Here is a 21,142-nt window from a genome sequence, read left to right as displayed (position 1 = left end):
ATCTGAATGGTTTGTCCTCGGGGTTTCTCCCTGCTATATAAGTTTTGTTATACTGACAGACATGATTCAAACAGTTTTAGAAACCCAAATCTACTAATAATATGCATTTCTTATCTTCTGGGGATGAGTAGCAGGCAGTTGAATTTGGGCATGCATTTCATCCGGACGTGAAAATAATGCCCCATGTCACCATGAAGTTAAACGTTACATGATTAACCCTCCTGGTGTGTTCCGGTCAATTGGACCGATTTATACGTTTTCTCTCAGAAAAATGTAGTAGGCTCTATGACTTTGTCCACACAGGACATCTGAACACACAAACTACATTGTAATGCCTTTCATTACATTGTGGGTGTTTTATTTAACTTTTGTACACCTGTGGTGTTCCCGGTCCAAAATGGGTGAGACTACAACTAGTATATAAAATTTAGTTCAGGCACATGCCCATTCATCAGAAGGACACACTTCCTCTCCCAGCCCCCCTCATGTATGTGTATTTACACACACACACACACACACACACACACACACACACACACACACACACACACACACACACACACACACACACACACACACACACACACACACACACACACACACACCTCACTCCCCGTCTTGGCTTCCATGGCAACCCCCATGGGAACCTTTCCCAAATAGATATCCCCTACGGGAACCACACCTGTTGGCATTCTCACAAACAATCGCAATATTGTTTCAATAATATAGATAACTTTTCTCGCAGCTCTGGTACATAAAGCTTTTTTTGTGGCAATTCATTCTATGGCAGCACAATGACCAAACGAGATACTGTATGTGAGGCTCTTGATCATATCTTTGATCATGACACTGGTGAGGAGGAGAGAGGCCAGGAAACTGACAGTGAAGATGCTTTCTTGCAGCTATGGTATACTCAAAAACAAGTTGCATGAGCTCAGGTCAATGAGGCCTACAGGCCATAAATAGCAAATAGAAGTTCAAAACTTGTAATGTTCACAAGAACTTAAGTTGATAAAAAGATCTAACACAACATTAGGTGATAATAATAATATATGTATTATTATGGATTTATAATCAGCTATAATGGGGCGGTCATTTTGGACCCGGGATCACATAATTAATTAACGTGACACGAACACAACAGGAGGGTTAATTTAATTGGGTAACAATTAAACATGATTCGTTGATTCGATAAATAACAGTCATCAGATTAATGAAAGTAAAGTCACGACAGTGGCCAATCAGATTTCAGGGGTGGGCCGTGGCCACACCCTGAACACGCCACTGCTCACATTCTTCTAGATACTCTCTATTTACACTTCCTTACACCCTGAAGTGCACATCCGTATCTATCAGACATCTCTGACTCTTCTTTCAGGTGCTTCCAGCGAAACAGTGAAGCAGAGTTCAGCTCTTTCAGAAACAAGATAACAGTCGTTAGATATCTTTCTCGAAAGGGCACAGGAATGGAGAGAAATGAGTTATTATCAGCAGGCGAAAGTGTGTAAAAGCAAAGGTCTGTCTGACAGAACTCAGCCACATCGTTGGAGTTGCTTTGGGGAAACGAATGGAGGGTGGTTTGTTTCTTTTTGCTGGATGTGATTCATGTTTGATTTGGAGGAAAGGATTCATGGTCTCCCTGTTGCATTTTAAACCTCACTGCTACCCTGCTGGCTCCGGGCTAGAGCTAATGGTAGTGGAATTCAGAGAGAGAGGGAGAATGAGGCATAGAGGAGAGAGAAAGAGCGAGAAAGATATATATAGAGAGAGAGAGAAAGAGAGAGAGGGGGGGGGAGAGAGAGGGAGAAAGATAGAAAGTTAGAGCGACAGAGTAAGAGTGAGGAAGAGATATAGAGGGAGAGAGATGAGAGAGATAGAAGAGGAGAGAGAGAGTGAAAGTGAGAGAGCAAGTGAAAAGAAAAGCCTCTTTCCATCGTGTTCTAATACCTATCATCACTCACTCAATTTGCACTATTCTACTCCGTTCTAGAGAGGGAGGGAGGGACAGAGGGATAGAGAGGTAGTTATGCCACAAAAGAGAATTTACTGAGATGGGTTTTGAACTATTGTGTTTCATGTCTTGTTGTTGCATTTGATTGTCTCTGTACCCAAAGGCCTTTACCACCTCTCCTACTGGGAGAGTGAGAGGAGTAGAGCACAATGGCCTGCTATGGAAACTAAACGATCTTGACAATATGACTACTAGAGATTTTAACAGAACATTTTCTAAATTGCCAGCATGGTCATAGTAAACACAGCCTAAATTCAAACAAACAGATATGAATAATATGAATGAATCAGTGACACATCACCAGCTCTTAAATCACACATCTTTTTTTCCCAGAACACTCACTGTGTAGTCCAGCCCTGTACAGCTATGTACTGTACTATATCCCTATGCAGGGCGGCAGGGTAGCCTAGTGGTTAGAGCGTTGGACTAGTAACCGGAAGGTTGCAAGTTCAAACCCCCGAGCTGACAAGGTACAAATCTGTCGTTCTGCCCCTGAACAGGCAGTTAACCCACTGTTCCTAGGCCGTCATTGAAAATAAGAATTTGTTCTTAACTGACTTGCCTGGTTAAATAAAGGTAAAATACCAAAAAAAAAGTAGCAGGGACTGAGAGGTAGCACTCAGTCAGTGTGTGTTTCAAACACTTCATCCATGATGTGTTATAGTCAGTCGTGGTCACCCTACTAACACCAGACCATAGCAAGACTACATCTATAAAGGGGAGAAACAAACCACATGGGACAGAGCCCAGTAAATAACGCAGGATGAAGCAGTGTTATAGATGGACTAAGAACAGCATGGAAAACTACCAGAAAGCAACTGACCATCAAGAAATGCAATCCATTCAAGACAACTTTCTGGCCATCACATATCCTCACAATTATTAAGGAAGGCTAGGCTACTGGCTGTAGGCCTACAAAACAAACAACATTTTTTTACAAGATGCCAGACCCATCTGCTCTGCTCCCATGTTACTACCCCCTCAGCATATTGCTCTTGGTTGATGCGATGGCAACTGGTCCCTAATTTCCCACGTGCTCTTGAATTAACTATGACTTCACCCGCAGACGACTTTCCTAGGACTACACCCGCGCATGCTTGAGAAACATGCATCCCAGGTTTCAACCAGTTAGTTATATGCACCCCTGCTTGTTGAAGCAATGGTTTTTCCCAGGGAGCGTTTACATTCTGTTTTGTGTGCACGAGGCTAACACTGAGGGTGAGAGTGTCTATGTTGGTAGCCTGTAGATAATATTTGTCTAATGTATCCTGATTCCCACCAAATCTGGGTTTTGTGTTGAGTTCATTTTTATTTAGATTTTTTTGAAGACATACATTTTTGTTTATCATCTGCCTATTTCTGCCATAATTATTATTTATTCCTACCACTTCTAGGCCTACCGTACTTTAGTGAATAAAACCAACATTTTGGCACCGTAAATGCCTTTTGCCTATCTACCTATAAAACCGTGCGACACTTCTACCTTTTCACAGTTGAACTGTAGGCCAATGATAAAAACAAAGATTTTTTTCATCGTGTTTGTCGAGGTGTGGGTGGTTCATTGGTGTGGAACACAAACCGACTCAGAGAATTGCCTGTGTTACTTTAACACAAACAGCACCTTCACTAGTAATCATTCCGACTGTTTCTCCATTCAGATGTGTTTTTCACAGCTCGAGCACATTTCCAATTTCTGTTCATATACTGCTTGTGATGACCCAATCATCAGCATTTTTCCCAGGAAGTTTATTTAATATACAAACATATCTAGGCCTACACACACGCGCAAAGGCACACAGGCATACAATTGCACAGACACACGCACACACACACACACACACACACACACACACACACACACACACACACACACACACACACACACACACACACACACACACACACACACACACACACACACACACACACACACACACAGTGCCTTGCAGAATGTTACAGTGAGTTATTTTCTATTAAGTCTTTCATCTCCAGTCTGAGCCATATATTCTGTATATTTGTTTTGTTTTCCATCCTGAAAGGTCTCTTTTATGCAAAGCTTCACTCTATTTATTCACACATCACTTAGCTTGATATAATACATTTCATGTCATTCATAGTGCTACAGTGGGTGAAGGATAATGTCATTTTCACCTAGTGCTAGAGTTCTGATTATTTTATTATGACAAAGTCAATCAAGATTTGATGGATTCCCTTTATTAGCTTCCGACAAATGGCCTTTTCAGAAGGGAAGAGCGTGTGCATTAGATATTGGTGAGGGCAGAAGCATTTATGACGGAGAGAAGATAACGTTTTAATGGTGTCCTTAGATCTACAAGATTGGTGCACTTATCATTGTGACTCATCTTACTATTGGAAAGATACAGCAGTCAGGAAGTGTATCACTGCTGACCCCCAGATCCACTCTCCGGCCTTTAAACTCCCCCACTTAAAAAATACTACAGTTTACTGTAGATTTTCACAGTACTTACCTTAGAATTCTGTAGTAAACTATAGTATACTGTAGGAGACTACACGACACACTTTAGTATCCCTCCCACCATGTGTAGTACTTAGCATATAATTGTGTAGTATACTGCAGTACAGTAAGTAGTACAATATTATCCACACAAAAAACACTTAAATACTACAGAAATGCCTGCAAAAACACAACAGTCCGCATTTACTATAATAAATAATACAGCATACCATTTGCATATACCCTGCCCATTCTCCTCCCCCATGTCCTCCCCCATTCTCCTCCCTTCTCTCCTCATTTGCTCACGTTGTATACAGACTTGTTTATACTGTATTATTGACTGTATGTTTGTTTTACTCCATGTGTAACTCTGTGTCGTTGTATCTGTCGAACTGCTTTGCTTTATCTTGGCCAGGTCGCAATTGTAAATGAGAACTTGTTCTCAACTTGCCTACCTTGTTAAATAAAGGTGAAATTAAAAATAAATTAAAAAAATTCACAATTTGTGCAACCCGTAAAATAACCTACATGCCGAGTATAGACTATATATTGTGTTCCCTACAGTTAATAAAAAAACTAGCTAAATGAGAACAAACACACTACTGTCAATATTACAGTACAACATACTACAGTCTGCAAAAACACAATAGTACGTACTATAGTCTGCAAAAACACAACAACAATTAATATAGTATATACTAGTCTTTTTTTACTGCAGTATGTATACTATAGAAAACTGTAAATACAACAGTATACTACAGTAAAGTCCGCAAAAACACTAAAGTGAATACTATAGTATTCCTACAATAGTATACACTATAGTATTTTTTCATATGGGCTAACACCTGTATGACCTGTGTCTGGTGTTCTGTATCCATGACCCCTGCTCTTTTATATTTTGTATACTTTCTCATTTCATTTAGAGGGTAGATCAGCTTTAATATCGCTGATAGATTGTAGCTTCCGCCAATGTAGTTGTCTGCATCACTTTCAATCACCAATATTTAATTTTTGCAAATATATATACTCAGCAAAAAAAGAAACGTCCTCTCACTGTCAAGTGCGTTTATTTTCAGCAAACTTAACATGTGTAAATATATGTATGAACATAACAAGATTCAACAACTTTGACATAAACTGAACAAGTTCCACAGACATGTGACTAACATAAATTGAATAATGTGTCCCTGAACAAAGGGAGGGTCAAATTCAAAAGTAAGTCAGTATCTGGTGTGGCCACCAGCTGCATTAAGTACTGCAGTGCATCTCCTCCTCATGGACTGCACTATATTTGCCAGTTCTTGCTGTGAGATGTTACCCCACTCTTCCACCAAGGCACCTGCAAGTTCCCAGACATTTCCGGGGGGAATGGCCATAGCCCTCACCCTCCGATCCAACATGGCAGAACACTGGCCATGGCAGAACACTGACATTTCTGTCATGCAGGAAATCACGCACAGAACAAGCAGTATGGCTGATGGCATTGTCATGCTGGAGGGTCATGTCAGGATGAGCCTGCAGGAAGGGTACCACATGAGGGAGGAGGATGTCTTCCCTGTAACGCAGGGCCTCGGTGTACCTCTCATTTCATTGACGATAAACGCGATTCCGACCGTCACCCCTAGTGAGCCAAAACAGTGACACGTAAGTAAAGAGCACTTTTTGCCAGTCCTGTCTTGTCCAGCTACGGTGGGTTTGTGCCCACAGGAGACATTGCTGTCAGTGATATCTGGTGAGGACCTTCCTTACAACAGGCCTACAAGCCCTCAGTCCAGCCTCTCAACAGCCTATTGTGGACAGTCTGAGCACCGATGGAGGGATTGTGCATTCCTGGTGTAAATCGGGCAGTTGTTGTTTTCATCCTGTTCCTGTTACCGCAGGTGTGATGTTCGGATGTACCGATCCTGTGCAGGTGTTGTTACACGTGGTCTGCCAGTGCGAGGACAGTCAGCTGTCCATCCTGTCTCCCTGTAGCGCTATCTTAGGCGTCTCACAGTACGGACATGACAATTTATTGCCCTGGCCACATCTGCAGTCCTCATGCCTCATTGTAGCATGCCTAAGACACGTTCATGCTGATGAGCAGGGACCCTGGGCATCTTTCTTTTGGTGTTTTTCAGAGTCAGTACAACGGCCTCTTTGGTGTCCTAAGTTTTTATAAATGTGACCTTAATTGTGTCTTAACGACCGTTCCACAGGTGCATGTTCATTAATTATTTATGGTTCATTGAACAAGCATGGGAAACCGTGTTTAACCTTTAGGAATCCCTCGACAACATTCAGCTGAAAATGCAACCCTAGAAATTCCAAAATATCTTTTAGAAATATGTAACTTTCACACATTAACAAGTCCAATAGAAAATGAAAGATAAATATCTTGTTAATCTACCCACCGTGTCCGATTAAAAAAATGCTTTAGAGCTAAAGCACAACATATGATTATGTTAGGTCAGAGCCAAGTCACAAAAACAGACAGCCATTTTTCCAGCCAAAAATATGAGTCACAAAAAGCAGAAATATAGATCAAATTAATCACTAACCTTTGATGATCTTCATCAAATGACACTCATAGGACATCATGTTACACAATACATGTATGTTTTGTTCGATAATGTGCATTTTTATATCCAAAAGTCTCAGTTTACATTGGCGCCTTACGTGCAGTAATGTTTTGATTCCAAACATCCAGTGATGTTGCAGGCATACTCATAAACATTGACAAATGATACCATTGTTATTCACAGAATTAAAGATAGACTTCTTCTTAATGCAACCGCTGTGTCAGATTTCAAAAAAACTTTACGGAAAAAGTATAATCTGAGAACCAAAAAAGCCAGAGGAATATCCACCATTTTGGAATCAACAAAGTTAGAAACAACACCATAAATATTCACTTACCTTTGATGATCTTCATCAGAAGGCACTCCCAGGAATCACAGGTCGACAATAAATGACTGATTTGTTCCATAACGTTCCATCATTTATGTCCAAATTGCCACTTGTTAGTGTGTTCAGCCCTAGGAAGTGCAACCTCATCCATATCTCAATGTGTATTCGGTCGACCAAGCTTTGAAAAACTACAAACCTCAGATGTCCCACTTCCTGGTTGGATTTTTCTCAGATTTTCACATGCCATATGAGTTCTGTTATACTCACAGACATCATTTAAAAAGTTTTAGAAAGTTCAGAGTGTTTTCCTTCCAATACTAATAATAATATGCATATATTAGCGTGTGGGACAGAGTAGGAGACAGTATACTCTGGGCACGCTATTCATCCAAAATGCTGACCCCTATCCCAAAAAGGTTAAACAATATACAATGAAGATCTGTGAAGTTATTTGGATTTTTGAATTATCTTTGAAAGACAGGGTCCTGAAAAAGGGACGTTTGTTTTTTTTGATGAGTTTGTATATTTACACACGTATAAATACATACACATACAGACATAGACATATAAATATATTCATATACACATACAAACAGTTGAAGTCGGAAGTTTACTTACACCTTAGCCAAATACATTTAAACTCAATTCTTCACAATTCCTGACATTTAATCCTAGTAAAAATTCCCTGTCTTAGGTCAGTTAGGATCACCACTTTATTTTAAGAATGTGAAATGTCAATTTAATAGTAGAGAGAATGATTGATTTCAGTTTGTATTTCTTTCATCACATTTCCAGTGCGTCAGAAGTTTACATACACTCAATTAGTATTTGGTAGCATTGCCTTTAAATTGTTTAACTTGGGTCAAACGTTTTAGGTAACCTTCCACAAGCTTCCTAAAATAAGTTGGGTGAATTGCGACCAACTTCTTGGTGACAGGGGGCAGTATTTTCACGTCCGGATGAAATGCATAACCAAATTAAACTGCCTGCTACTCATCCCCAGAAGATAAGATATCCATATTAGTAGATTTGGATAGAAACCACTCTGAAGTTTCTAAAACAGTTTGAATCATGTCTGTGAGTATAACATAACTTATTTAGCAGGCGAAACCCCGAGGACAACCCATTCAGATTTTTTTTTTTTTGCGGTCACTCTCTTTTCAATGGAATTTCATTGGAAATCCAGATTTCTAAGGGACCTTCTTGCAGTTCCTATCACTTCCACTGAATGTCAACAGTCCTTAGAAATTGGTAGAGGTTTTTCCTTTGTCTAATGAAGAAGTATGGCCGTCTTGAACGAGGGTAACTTGAAGTTAGATAGAGGCGCGTGACCAGAAAGCTAGCTACAGTTTGTTTTCCTTCCATATTGAACACAGATCATCCCGTCTACAATTTTATCGATTATTTACGTAAAAAAATACCTAAAGTTGTATTGCAAAAGTACTTTGAAATGTTTTGGCAAAGTTTACAGATAACTTTTGAGATATTTTGTAGTCACGTTGCGCAAGTTGGAACCAGTGTTTTTCTGGATCAAACGCGCCAAACAAATGGACATTTTGGATATATATCGACGGAATTAATCGAACAAAAGACCATTTGTGATGTTTATGGGACATATTGGAGTACCAACAAAAGAAGCTCGTCAAAGGTAAGGCATGAATTATATTTTTATTGCGCCTGCAGGGTTGAAATATGCTTCTCTCTCTTTGTTTACGGAGGTGATATCCTCAGATAATAGCATCGTTTGCCCTCGCCGAAAAGTATTTTTGAAATCTGACACGTTGGCTGGATTCACAACAAGTGTAGCTTTAATTTGCTATATTGCATGTGTGATTTCATGAAAGTTAGATTTTTATAGTAATTCATTTGAATTTTGCGCTCTGTATTTTCCCTGGCTTTTGGCCATGTGGGATGCTAGCTTCCCACATATCCCAGAGAGGTTAACTGATGTCTTGAGATGTTGCTTCAATATATCCACATAATTTTCCTTTCCTCATGAAGCCATCTATTTTGTGAAGTGCACCAGTCCCTCCTGCAGCAAAGCACCCCCACAACATGATGCTGCCTTCCCCGTGCTTCATGGTTGTGATGGTGTTCTTCGGCTTGCAAGCATCCCCCTTTTTCCTCTGGTCATTATGGCCAAACAGTTCTATTTTTGTTTCATCAGACCAGAGGACTTCAACTGTACAGTGCATACATACATACATACATACATACATACATACATACATACATACATACATACATACATTCACACATACATATATATATACACATTTAAAAAAATATATGTACTTTATTTCTCTCCAACCCTACTACCCCTCCCCCAATTGGAGCAAACTAGAGAACAGCAACGCTTAGGCCTTTATTTCCAGCTCATTCATACTATATACATTTTATGAACACAGTCTATTTTACAATAGTTGTATTTTATTTGTTTTTAACTCTTGTCCTTCCTCTACCTTCGACCTCTCCCATATATTTGATTTCCATTTGCCATATCTTTCAAACTGTACTTTTTCAAAAAACATGAGTTATCTTCTTGTTATTAGTTGTTATTAGTCCCTTACCTTCAGCTCCATTCAACCCCTTCCCATCTATCTCTTAACACCATCCATATTGATGTTTCACAAAAGCTCTGAACCTTTCCAATCTCATTGTTTCTACAGATTGTAAATTTAAAAAACATTTTTTTTGCTAAAAGTGTTTTTATATTATTGACCAATTGACTATGACAGATCGCCCAGTAATTCTATCTGCAGGGTTAGCTCCAGGTACCAAAACACACATGGACAGTACCAAAACAAATTATCTAATGATTCTCCCTCTTCTCAGCAAAGTGGAGCTGGGAAGGTTGTAAATCCCCCATATAAATAACATTCCGTTGGTTGCAAGAATTCTGAATAGTAATTTAAATTATAAAATGCTACGTTTCGAATCCGGCGTCGTTTTGCTTATCAGTTCATAAACCATGTGTCATGGAATCAGTACGTCAAAAATCTCTTCCCAACTATTTTGCAGTCTATATGGCACAGCTGTTCATTTTTTGGGTCCTTAAATGAAACTGGTATACTTATTTCTTTATCACAATTTTCTTTAACCAATCGTGGAGTTTAAATTAGAAAAAATATATATATGTTACCTTTATTTAACTAGGCAAGTCAGTTAAAAACAGATTCTTAATTACAATGACAGCCTACCCCAGCCAAAACTGGATAACGCTGGGACAATTGTGACCTGCCCTATGGGACTCCCAATCTCAGCCAGATGTGATACAGGCTGAATTTGAGCCAGGGACTGTAGTAACGCCTCTTGCACTGATATGCAGTGCCTTAAAATTCTGCGCCACCCGGGAGCCCAAGTGCAGGGCCGACAGACAAGTTCCTTACCTTTTCCCCCTTCCACTTTCATTTTCGCGGTAATGCCACAATTAGTAGGTTGTAATTGTGGGTAGAGCAGATGTTTCCATATGTTTTAGTTAGCTGCATGTATGACAACTCCACCAGTCATATTTATGATATAATTTATAAATATTTTACCTTTTTTTTAAATTAAAAAAATATAGTTTAGTATATTTGAGTTGAACCACAATATTTGTTGTATTATTTGTTCTGTCTTTTCTGGTGGATTAAATTCAATGAAGGGAAAAAGGACTTTCTTGAACATAGGTTTTAGATATTCTTACTAATCTGCTAGGGAACCTTTTCGGATTTAAGTATAACTTTTGTATGACTGAAGCCTTTAGTGAGAGGTCTAATGCTTTAATATTTAAACATTTCAGTCCTCAGAATTCATGTTCATTATATAAATGGGCCCATTTTATTTTGTCTGGCTTGCCATGCCAAATAAAATTTAAGAATTTTTTCTCACAAAAAAAAACTGTTTGCTAGGTGTAGGCAAGACCATAAGCAAATAGGTACTCTGGGATATGACTAAAGAGTTAATCAGGGTGATTTTTCCACAAATACAAAGATATATACCTTTCCATGGTAGCAAGATCTTATCTATTTTTTCAAAATTTCTATAAAAATGTATTGGTGAGATCATTTATTTATTTCGGAATATGCATACCGAGTATATGTACATCACCATCAGACCATTTTATTGGTAAACTACATGGTAAAGTAAAAGTAGTATTTTGTAATTATCCAATTCGTAATCCAGAGTTTAGAATCCAGAGTATAGAACAATTATCTAGATCCTCTATGAGTCTGTGGAGGTCTCCTAGTTGTAGATTTAAAAGAAAACATCAGCATACAATGGCACCTAATTTTCTAATCCCTTGAAATTATTGTTGAATCTGATTTTAACAGCTAACATTTCGAAAGCAATAATAAATAAGTATGCCTATAGTGGACAACCTTGTTTTACTCCTCTTGACAGTTCAAAACTTTCTGAGAAGTAGCCAATATTTACTATTTTACAACTGCTCTTTGTCTGTGTACTCCAGGTGATCCAGCGAAGGGAAGATGGCTCAGTCAACTTCTTTAGAGGATGGGACTCCTACCGCGAGGGATTTGGAAAAATCACTGGAGAACACTGGCTCGGTAAGTGTGTGTGTGTCCCTTTTGTAAGTGCACGATCAAGAAGCACCTTGGCCCAATTCTTGGTTCCAGGACCATAGCTGAGTAGGATAATGATTTGAGTGCTGATAAAATACGCAGGACCATGAGGGTAAATGTGGGTAGTAAATGTGGTTTGAGGCAAAGTCACGATTATTCATCTAAACACATTTAACCACAGATACAACAGGAGACTGTCAGAGCACCACAGAGTACTCTTCCTACTCCTCATTCAGAGGGTGTAGTTGTCTTCTTAGCCCGTGAAATATAAAGTAGTGTACAGGCTAGACAGGGATTTACAAGCTGCGGCTGCTGCTTCCTGCACCATCCACTTTCTTCCTTCCCTTCCCTTCCTTCCTTCCCTCACTCTCTCTCTCTTCTTTTCTTGCCATTTGTCTCCCAGCCCTGTTCCCACTCTCCTTTCCTGTGCTTTGTTCATAAAGCCTGTTCTTAGTGTGCCTGCATGTTCCTGGAGTCCAAGCTGTATGCTTACAGACTAAATAGTGTGTACTTTTCTTTGTAGCTTCAGAAGTGTGTTCCGTAGACGTAGCCTGCTTTGCTGTTGTCCTGTATCTTCAGTACTGCAGTACTGCCTGCCTGTGTAACTATGTACTGTATCTGCTACAGTGTGTCCTGTCCTGCAGCCATACTGTGCTGCCAGTAGATGATCTTAGTGTGATCTTACAGTGCCTTCGGAAAGTATTCAGAAGCCTTGACTTTTCCACATTTTGTTACGTTACAGCCTTAATATAAAATTGATTCAATAATACAATTTCCTCAGATATCTAAACACAATACCGCATTGACAAATCGAAAGCAGCTTTTTATAATTTTTTGCAAATGTATTAAAAACAAAAAACAGAAATACAGTTAAAGTCGTAAGTTTACATACACTAGGTTGGAGTAATTAAAACTCATTTTTAAACCACTCCACAAATTTCTTGTTAACAAACTACAGTTTTTGCATGACACAAGTCATTTTTCCAACAATTGCTTACAGACAGATTATTTCACTTCTCACTGTATCACAATTCCAGTTGGTCAGAAGATTACAAACACAAACTTGACTGTGCCTTTAAACAGCTTGGAAAATTCCTGAAAATTATGTCATGGCTTTAGAAGCTTCTCATAGGCTAATTTATATAATTTGAGTCAATTGGAGGTGTACCTGTGAATTTAATTCAAGACCTACCTTCAAACTCAGTGCCTCTTTGCTTGACATTATGGGAAAAGCAAAAGAAATCCGCCAAGAACTGTAGACATCCACAAGTCTGGGCCATCCTTGGGAGCAATTTCCAAACGCCTGAAGGTACCACGTTCATCTGTACAAACAATAGTATGCAAGTATAAACACCATGGGACCATGCAGCTGTCATACTGCTCAGGGAGGAGATGCATTCTGTCTCCTAGAGATGAATGTAATTTGGTGCGAAAAGTGCAAATCAATGCCAGAACAGCAGCAAAGGACCTTGTTTGGCCATAATGACTATCATTATGTTTGGAGGAAAAAGGGGGAGGCTTGCAAGCCGAAGGACACCATCCTAACTGTGAAGCACAGGGATGGCAGCATCATGTTGTGGGGGTGCTTTGCTGCAGGAGGGACTGGTGCATTTCACAAAATAGATGGCATCATGAAGAAAGGACAATTGTGTAGATACATTGAAGCAACATCTCAAGACATCAGTCAGGAAGTTAAAGCTTGGTCGCAAGTGGGTCTTCCAAATGTACAATGACCTCAAGCATACTTCCAAAGTTGTGGCAAATGGCTTCAGGACAACAAAGTCAAGGTATTGGAGTGGCCATCAGAAAGCCCTGATGTCAATCCCATAGAAAATGTGTGGGTCAAACTAAAGAAGCGTGTGCGAACGTGGAGGCCTACAAACCTGACACCAGGTCTGTAAGGAGGAATGGGCCAAAATTCACCCAATTTATTGTGGGAAGCTTGTGAAAGGCTACCCAAAATGTTTGACCCAAGTTAAACAATTTAAAGGCAATGCTACCAAATACTAATTGACTGTATGTAAACTTCTGACCCACTGGGAATGTGAGGAAAGAAATAAAAGCTGAAATAAATAATTCTCTCTACTATTATTCTGACATTTCACAGTCTTAAAAAAAGTAATTGATCCTAACTGACCTAAGACAGTGCATTTTTACTAGGATTAAACGTCAGAAAAACTGAGTTTAAATGTATTTGGCTAAGGTGTATCTAAACTTCCAACTTCAACTGTAAGTATTCAGGTCCTTCGATATGAGACTCGAAATTTAGCTCAGGTGGACCCTGGTTCCATTGATCATCCTTGAGATGTTTTTACAACTTGATTGGAGTCCACCTGTGGTAAAATCAATTCAACACCATGTCAGAGCAAAAACCAAGCCATGAGGTTGAACGAATTGTCCATAGAGCTCCTGTGTATCTGCAGTACTGTGTTGTGTTCTGCCCATGTATCTGTAGATGTAGTAGTGTGTACTGTAGACTGTCCATGTAGTTGTCAGACAGTTCTTCTCAGATATGCTCTGCCTGTGTAGGTAGGTGACTCTATGGGTTTGTATCTGCAGTGTGTTTAGCTGTAATGTGATGTCTCCACCTCCGTCTGATGTAGAAAAGGTCATCCCATCTTTTGCAGAGGCTCGTTAAAGACAAACTAACGACCACTGAGGGAACAAAGGAGTAAAAGCTATGTTTTTTTGCCCCAATCTCTTTCCTTTCTCCCCCTCCCTGTCCGTCCCTCGACGCAACTAAAAAAATATAACCAAGGCGCAGAGTTTAGCGCTTTTGTCGTGCCATAATTGAGATGTTAAATCCCTTTAGCGGTGTACGTACGTACATGTGATTGCAGGAGAGGTGAGAAGAGGTGTGTGCGCGGGTATGCATTTATGTCTGTCTGTCTGTCTGTCTGTGTGTTGGGAGGTGCCCAAAACTCAAAGACTAGCATTTTGGGATGACAGTCCTGTCTGTGTCAGAACCCTGAGATTGTCGAGTTCTCCAAAAACCACAGGCAGGGGGAAGAGAGGGAGAGCTATATAGAGAGAGCACTCTGGACACAGCAGGGTCGAGAAAACACTTGATACATCCTTTTATAGCCAGCAGGCACGGCCCTCATCCTCTCCTGCTGGTTCTGTCCTTCTCTCTGCCTCTGTCCGATGTAGGAGGGCTGTGGTAGAGGTCTACAATTGGTTTAGGGAGGTTGGCGATGACACTTTTTTGAAAGATTCCAGTTGTAGTTTATTAAATAGACGTGTCGATTGATGAGGGAAAACAACGATTTAATACATTTTAGAATAAGGCTGTAAACTGAGTTTAGCTCACACAGACAGTTTACCCCTTTTCTCACTTAACTCAAAATTGGAATATATTATGCCGTCTGTGACTCATCCATAAGTGAAGACCACCTGTCTTCATTCTAGTTTCTCTCTCTCAATGTACCCCCTTCTCTGTGTGTGTGTGTGTGTGGGGGGGTCTTCACCTCTCAGATCAATAAAAAAAAACACCACCAGAAACTCAGTAAATTAACTCCCCAGCCCATAGTACCAGTCTCTCAGCAAAGGTGTAACAATCTTCCAACACAGCAGGGACTCCACAGCACAACTACACACATTGTACACTGAACACCTGCATAGGAATACAATACACTATTGTATATAAATAGAAGTGTGTCAATTTGACATCCAACCATTATACACAGTGTACAAAACATGAGGAACACCTTCCCAATATTGAGTTGCACCACCTTTTGCCCTCAGAGCAGCCTCAATTTGTTGGGGCATGGACTCTATAAAGTGTCGAAAGCGTTCCACAGGAATGCTGGCCGATTGGTAGTGGACCATTCTTGAGACACATAGGAAACTGTTGAGTGTGAGAAACCCTGCAGCGCTTGCAGTTCTTGACACACTCAAAGCAGTGTGCCTGGAACCTACTGACATACCTCGTTCAAAGGCACTTACATATTTTTATTTTGCCCATTCACCCTCTGAATGACAGACATACACAATCCATGTTGCGGTCCAAACACTTAAAAGACACACCCTCATACACTTATGCCCTTGGGGGAATCCCCTCGCCATCTTGGAGGGCGGTCCAAATGATGAGCCAAGCAAGGGAAGTTTGCAACGTAAGCCCCTCAGCCCTTATTTTTAGTCGGCTTTGCGAGTGTCAGGAATGTTGTTGTAAGAATCGGACCAAGGCGCAGCGTACGTAGAGTTCCACATGTTTATTAAATGAAACTCACAAAAACAAAGAGAAAAACGATACGTGACAAGATCCCAACAGACAACAGGTGGGAAAAGGCTGCCTAAATATGATCCCCAATCAGAGACAACGATAGACAGCTGCCTCTGATTGGGAACCATACCAGGCCAACATAGAAATAACAAAACTAGAATGCCCACCCTAGTCACACCCCGACCTAACCCAAAATAGAGAATAAAGGATCTCTAAGGTCAGGGCGTGATAGCGAGTGTACACTTATGTTCACTCCGGGGCCTGAAACACCCCATAATTCAATTTGTGACAATTGTACGTCCATTAAGAAAAGTCAGGGAAAACTTTTAAAAAACATCAATGGAGAAGTCAGCATACAAGTTTAAGTAAAAACGAATGCAAATAAGTTAGAAATTGTGCTACTAATGCAAATGACGGCATAAACACGTCTCATACAAACTAAATATCTTTTGGAATTGGTAGAAATAAAACATTTCCCTTTTACAGAAGTTCCAGCTAAGCAGGCTAACGTTAGTTAGCTAATACATTTGCTAGCGATCATACAGTAGGTGTATATTAATAATTATATATTTAGTATAAGTAGACATGCACTCGTAATAGACTGTAGTGCATATAAAGCACCCACAAGCTACCAGTGGCTGAAAACACAATCGTCGCGGGATTAAGGAGTGACGGATTTCCCACCAAGGGTGTATACTCTTCAGACGTCATGATACGTCATCAGCAGTGTACACTTAATCTGAGGGCTGAGGGGATAGAATGTGTATTTTAAGTGTCTGGACCGCAACCCATGTCTCAATTGTCTCAAGGCTTAAAAATCCTTCTTTTAACCCGTCTCCTCCCCTTCATCTACACTGATTGGAGTGGATTTAACAGGTGACATCAATAAGGGAAAATGGGGTGGCAAGGTAGCCTAGTGGTTAGAGCGTTGGACTAGTAACCGAAAGGTTGCAAGTTCAAATCCCCGAGCTGACAAGGTACAAATCTGTCGTTCTGCCCCTGAACAGGCAGGCACTGTTCCTAGGCCGTCATTGAAAATAAGAATTTGTTCTTAACTGACTTGCCTAGTAAAATAAAGGTTAAAAAAAAAGAAAAAAAAGAAATAGCTTTCACCTGGTCAGTCTGTCAGGTTTTCCCAAATTCGTTCATCAGGACCCCTGGGGACTAAATTTTGGTTTTTGCCCTAGCACTAAATCAAATCAAATCAAATTGTATTTGTCACATACACATGGTTAGCAGATGTTAATGTGAGTGTAGCAACATGCTTGTGCTTCTAGTTCCGACAATGCAGTAATAACCAACGAGTAATCTAACCTTACAATTTCACAACAACTACCTTATGCACATAAGTGTGTGAAGAATATGTACATAAAAATATATGAATGAGTGATGGTACAGAACGGCATAGGCAAGATGCAGTAGATGGTATTGTGTACAATATATACATATGAGATGAGTAGGGTAGGGTATGTAAACATATGAAAGTGGCATTGTTTAAAGTGGCTAGGGATACATTTTTTCATAATTTTTTACATTATTAAAGTGGCTGGAGTTGAGTCAGTATGTTGGCAGCAGCCACTCAATGTTAGTGGTGGCTGTTTAACAGTCTGATGGCCTTGAGATAGAAGCTGTTTTTCAGTCTCTCGGTCCCTGCTTCGATGCACCTGTACTGACCTCGCCTTCTGGATGATAGCGGGGTGAACAGGCAGTGGCTCGGGTGGTTGTTGTCCTTGATGATCTTTATGGCCTTTCTGTGACATCGGGTGGTGTAGGTGTCCTGTAGGGCAGGTAGTTTGCCCCCGCTGATGCGTTGTGCAGACCTCACTACCCTCTGGATAGCCTTATGGTTGTGTGCGGAGCAGATGCCGTACCAGGTGGTGATACAGCCCGACAGGATGCTCTTGATTGTGCATCTGTAAAAGTTTGTGAGTGCTTTAGGTGACAAGCCGAATTTCTTCAGCCTCCTGAGGTTGAAGAGGCGCTGCTGCGCCTTCTTCACCACGCTGTCTGTGTGGTTGGACCAATTCAGTTTGTCCGTGATGTGTACTCAGAGGAACTTAAAACTTTCTACCCTCTCCACTACTGTCCTGTCGATGTGGATAGTGGGGTGCTCCCTCTGCTGTTTCCTGAAGTCCACGATCATCTCCTTTGTTTTGTTGACGTTGAGTGTGAGGTTATTTTCCTGACACCACAATCCGAGGGCCCTCACCTCCTCCCTGTAGGCCATCTCGTCGTTGTTGGTAATCAAGCCTACCACTGTAGTGTCATCTGCAAACTTTATGATTGAGTTGGAGGCGTGCATGGCCACGCAGTCGTGGGTGAACAGGGAGTACAGGAGAGCGCTCAAAATACACCCTTGTGGAGCCCCAGTGTTGAGGATCAGCAGGGTGGAGATGTTTTTACCTACCCTCGCGGCACGTCAGGAAGTCCAGTACCCAGTTGCACAGGGTGAGGTCGAGTCCCAGGGTCTCGAGCTTGATGACGAGTTTGGAGTTTACTATGGTGTTAAATGCTGAGCTGTAGTCGATGAACAGCATTCTCACATAGGTATTCCTCTTGTCCAGATGGGTTAGGGCAGTGTGCAGTGCGGTTGCAACGTCTGTGGACCTATTGGGGCGGTAAGCAAATTGGAGTGGGTCTAGGGTGTCAGGTTGGGTGGAGGTCATATGGTCCTTGACTAGTCTCTCAAAGCACTTCACTTCTATGTCACAGACACTCACTTTACATGACTGGAACAGGCTAGGGAAAGCCACACAATCAGCAATCATCCAGAGCTTCTCCATTCACAGACCTTTTGATTCACTCCTCTCCTTCCTCGCTGCTCTCCTCTACGCTCCCCCCTCCGTCCATGCTGTTATCTTCATCCAACCTCCTAACAGTCTGTTCCCTGGCCCAAGATCGGTTCTGCCCCATTCAGCGTAATGTCATCCGAAAGCATCCCTCCTTATCTCTCTGGCTGTCCCCCCTCACTTCTCTCACCCTTCCTCACATCTCTCCATGTCGCCCTTCACTCCTCACACCACTCCCTGGCCTCCATGTTCAGTCTCCACGTCCAGTGTCATCAGAAAATGCCCCTAAATGCCTGACCCAAGCAGGGCCTACCCCACACTATGCCTACCTCTCCCATCCACTGGCTCAACCTATAGGCATGCCTAAAGGACCTAACCTAGCCGCTCCCCCCATTGTACCTATGCCCCCATACCTTCTTCACTCCCATCCAGCTTTCTCATCTCCTCGTCTTTCTCCCTGGCCTCCACCTAGACCTCAGCCCCTCTCACTTCCATCCATCCCATGTCATCACAAAGCGTGTCTGAATACAGAACCAGGCAGCAGAATCAGCAGCTCTGCTGTAGAAAAAAACTAAAAGTTTCGCCTCAATCACATCTGGCATCATCTGCCCTCAGGTCATCTCCGCTTCTGACAGCATGGGGTTAGAGGTCGAAGGCATGTACCAATTATAGTGAGAGGAGGGAGAAGAGGGAGGAGAGGGGAGAAGAAGAGGACAGGGGATCGACCGTGCAGAGGGAGTTTTATTCTCCTGGTATTTAACGGAAATATAGATAAAACGATAGGTGATCTCTCTGTGGCTCATTAGGAGGGAAGGGCTGAGGGAAGGCATCAGTGGCTCTGCATGTAAATGTCAACCCTCCATCCCCTCCATCATGCAAGAGGGAGGGAGGAGTGCGTGTATACAGTGCCTTCAGAAAGTATTCACACCCTTTGACTTTTTCCAGGTGGGATTAAAATTGATTTCATTGTCTTTTTTTGTCAAATATCTACACAAAAATACTCTGTAATGTCAAAGTGGAAGAAAAATGTAATTACATGTCAAATAAAACAATATACTGTATCTTGTATTACGTAAGTATTCAACCCCCTGAGTCAATACATGTTAGAATCACCTTTGGCAGCGATTACAGCTGTAAGTCTTTCTGGGTTAGTCTTTAACAGCTTTGCACATTATTATTTGAGAAATGCACCGGAAATAGCGGTCACGACAACGCCCCTAAAAAATCCAAATTAGATCCATAATATTGACAGAAACATGGCAAACGTTTTTTAGAATCAATCCTCAAGGTGTTTTTCAAATATCTATTCGATAATATATCAACCGGGACAATTGGCTTTTCAGTAGGAGCGAGAGGAAAAATGACTACCTCTGTCTTTTACGCAAGAATCACTCTGAGAGCCCTCAGCTGGCCACTTATGCAATGTAGTCGTTTACGCTCATTCTTCAACATAAAGGCGTGAAACTATGTCAAAATGCTGTAGACACCTTAGGGAATATGTAGAAAAAAAGGAATCTGTTTGATATCTCTTTCAGTGGCCAATAGGGGTGCATAGGAGCACAACGGTTTCAAAATAAGAGGCACTTCCAGATTGGATTTTCCTCAGGGTTTCGCCTGCAATATCAGTTCTGTTATACTCACAGACAATATTTTGACAGTTTTAGAAACTTTAGAGTGTTTTCTATCCTAAGCTTTTAGGATTATATGCATATTCTAGCATCTGGTCCTGAGAAATAGGCGGTTTACTTTGGGAACGTTATTTTTCCAAAAATAAAAATAATGCCCCCTAGTTTCAATTTAGAGACAAGGGACTCGTTAAGCAAATGTTTACTCCTTGTAACGGCTTTCTAATGGTGAAGGAGAGTCGGACCAAACTGCAGCGTGTCTATTGTGATTCATCTTTAATAAACCAACGTAACACACAACAAAACACTAACACTACAAAACGAAAACCGCCTATACAAGTGTCTACTAACCTCTAACCAGGACATCAAGACACACAGGACAATCACCCACAATACAACCAAAGAATATGGCTGCCTAAATATGGTTCCCAATCAGAGACAACGGTAAACACCTGCCTCTGATTGAGAACCACTTCAGACAGCCATAGACTCTCCTAGAACACCCCACTAAGCTACAATCCCACTATACACACATTCCAAAATCCCAAGACAAAACACACCACAATAC

At 41.0% G+C, this 21,142-nt stretch overlaps 1 protein-coding gene across 1 annotated transcript in view; it reads left to right on the top strand.

Annotated features, from left to right (window-relative positions):
• The window catches only part of LOC115101072 (fibrinogen C domain-containing protein 1-like), a 185,309-nt gene that overhangs the window by 69,455 nt on the left and 94,712 nt on the right, over positions 1-21,142 (top strand). Inside the window, exon 4 of the mRNA XM_029620253.2 lies at positions 11,827-11,923. Within this exon, the coding sequence (XP_029476113.2) occupies positions 11,827-11,923 (97 nt within the window). The remainder of the gene's footprint in view (positions 1-11,826; positions 11,924-21,142) is intronic.

This window comes from Oncorhynchus nerka, linkage group LG19, assembly GCF_034236695.1.
Source record: "Oncorhynchus nerka isolate Pitt River linkage group LG19, Oner_Uvic_2.0, whole genome shotgun sequence".
NCBI lineage: Eukaryota > Metazoa > Chordata > Actinopteri > Salmoniformes > Salmonidae > Oncorhynchus > Oncorhynchus nerka.
This window is presented reverse-complemented; position numbering and strand designations above follow the sequence as displayed.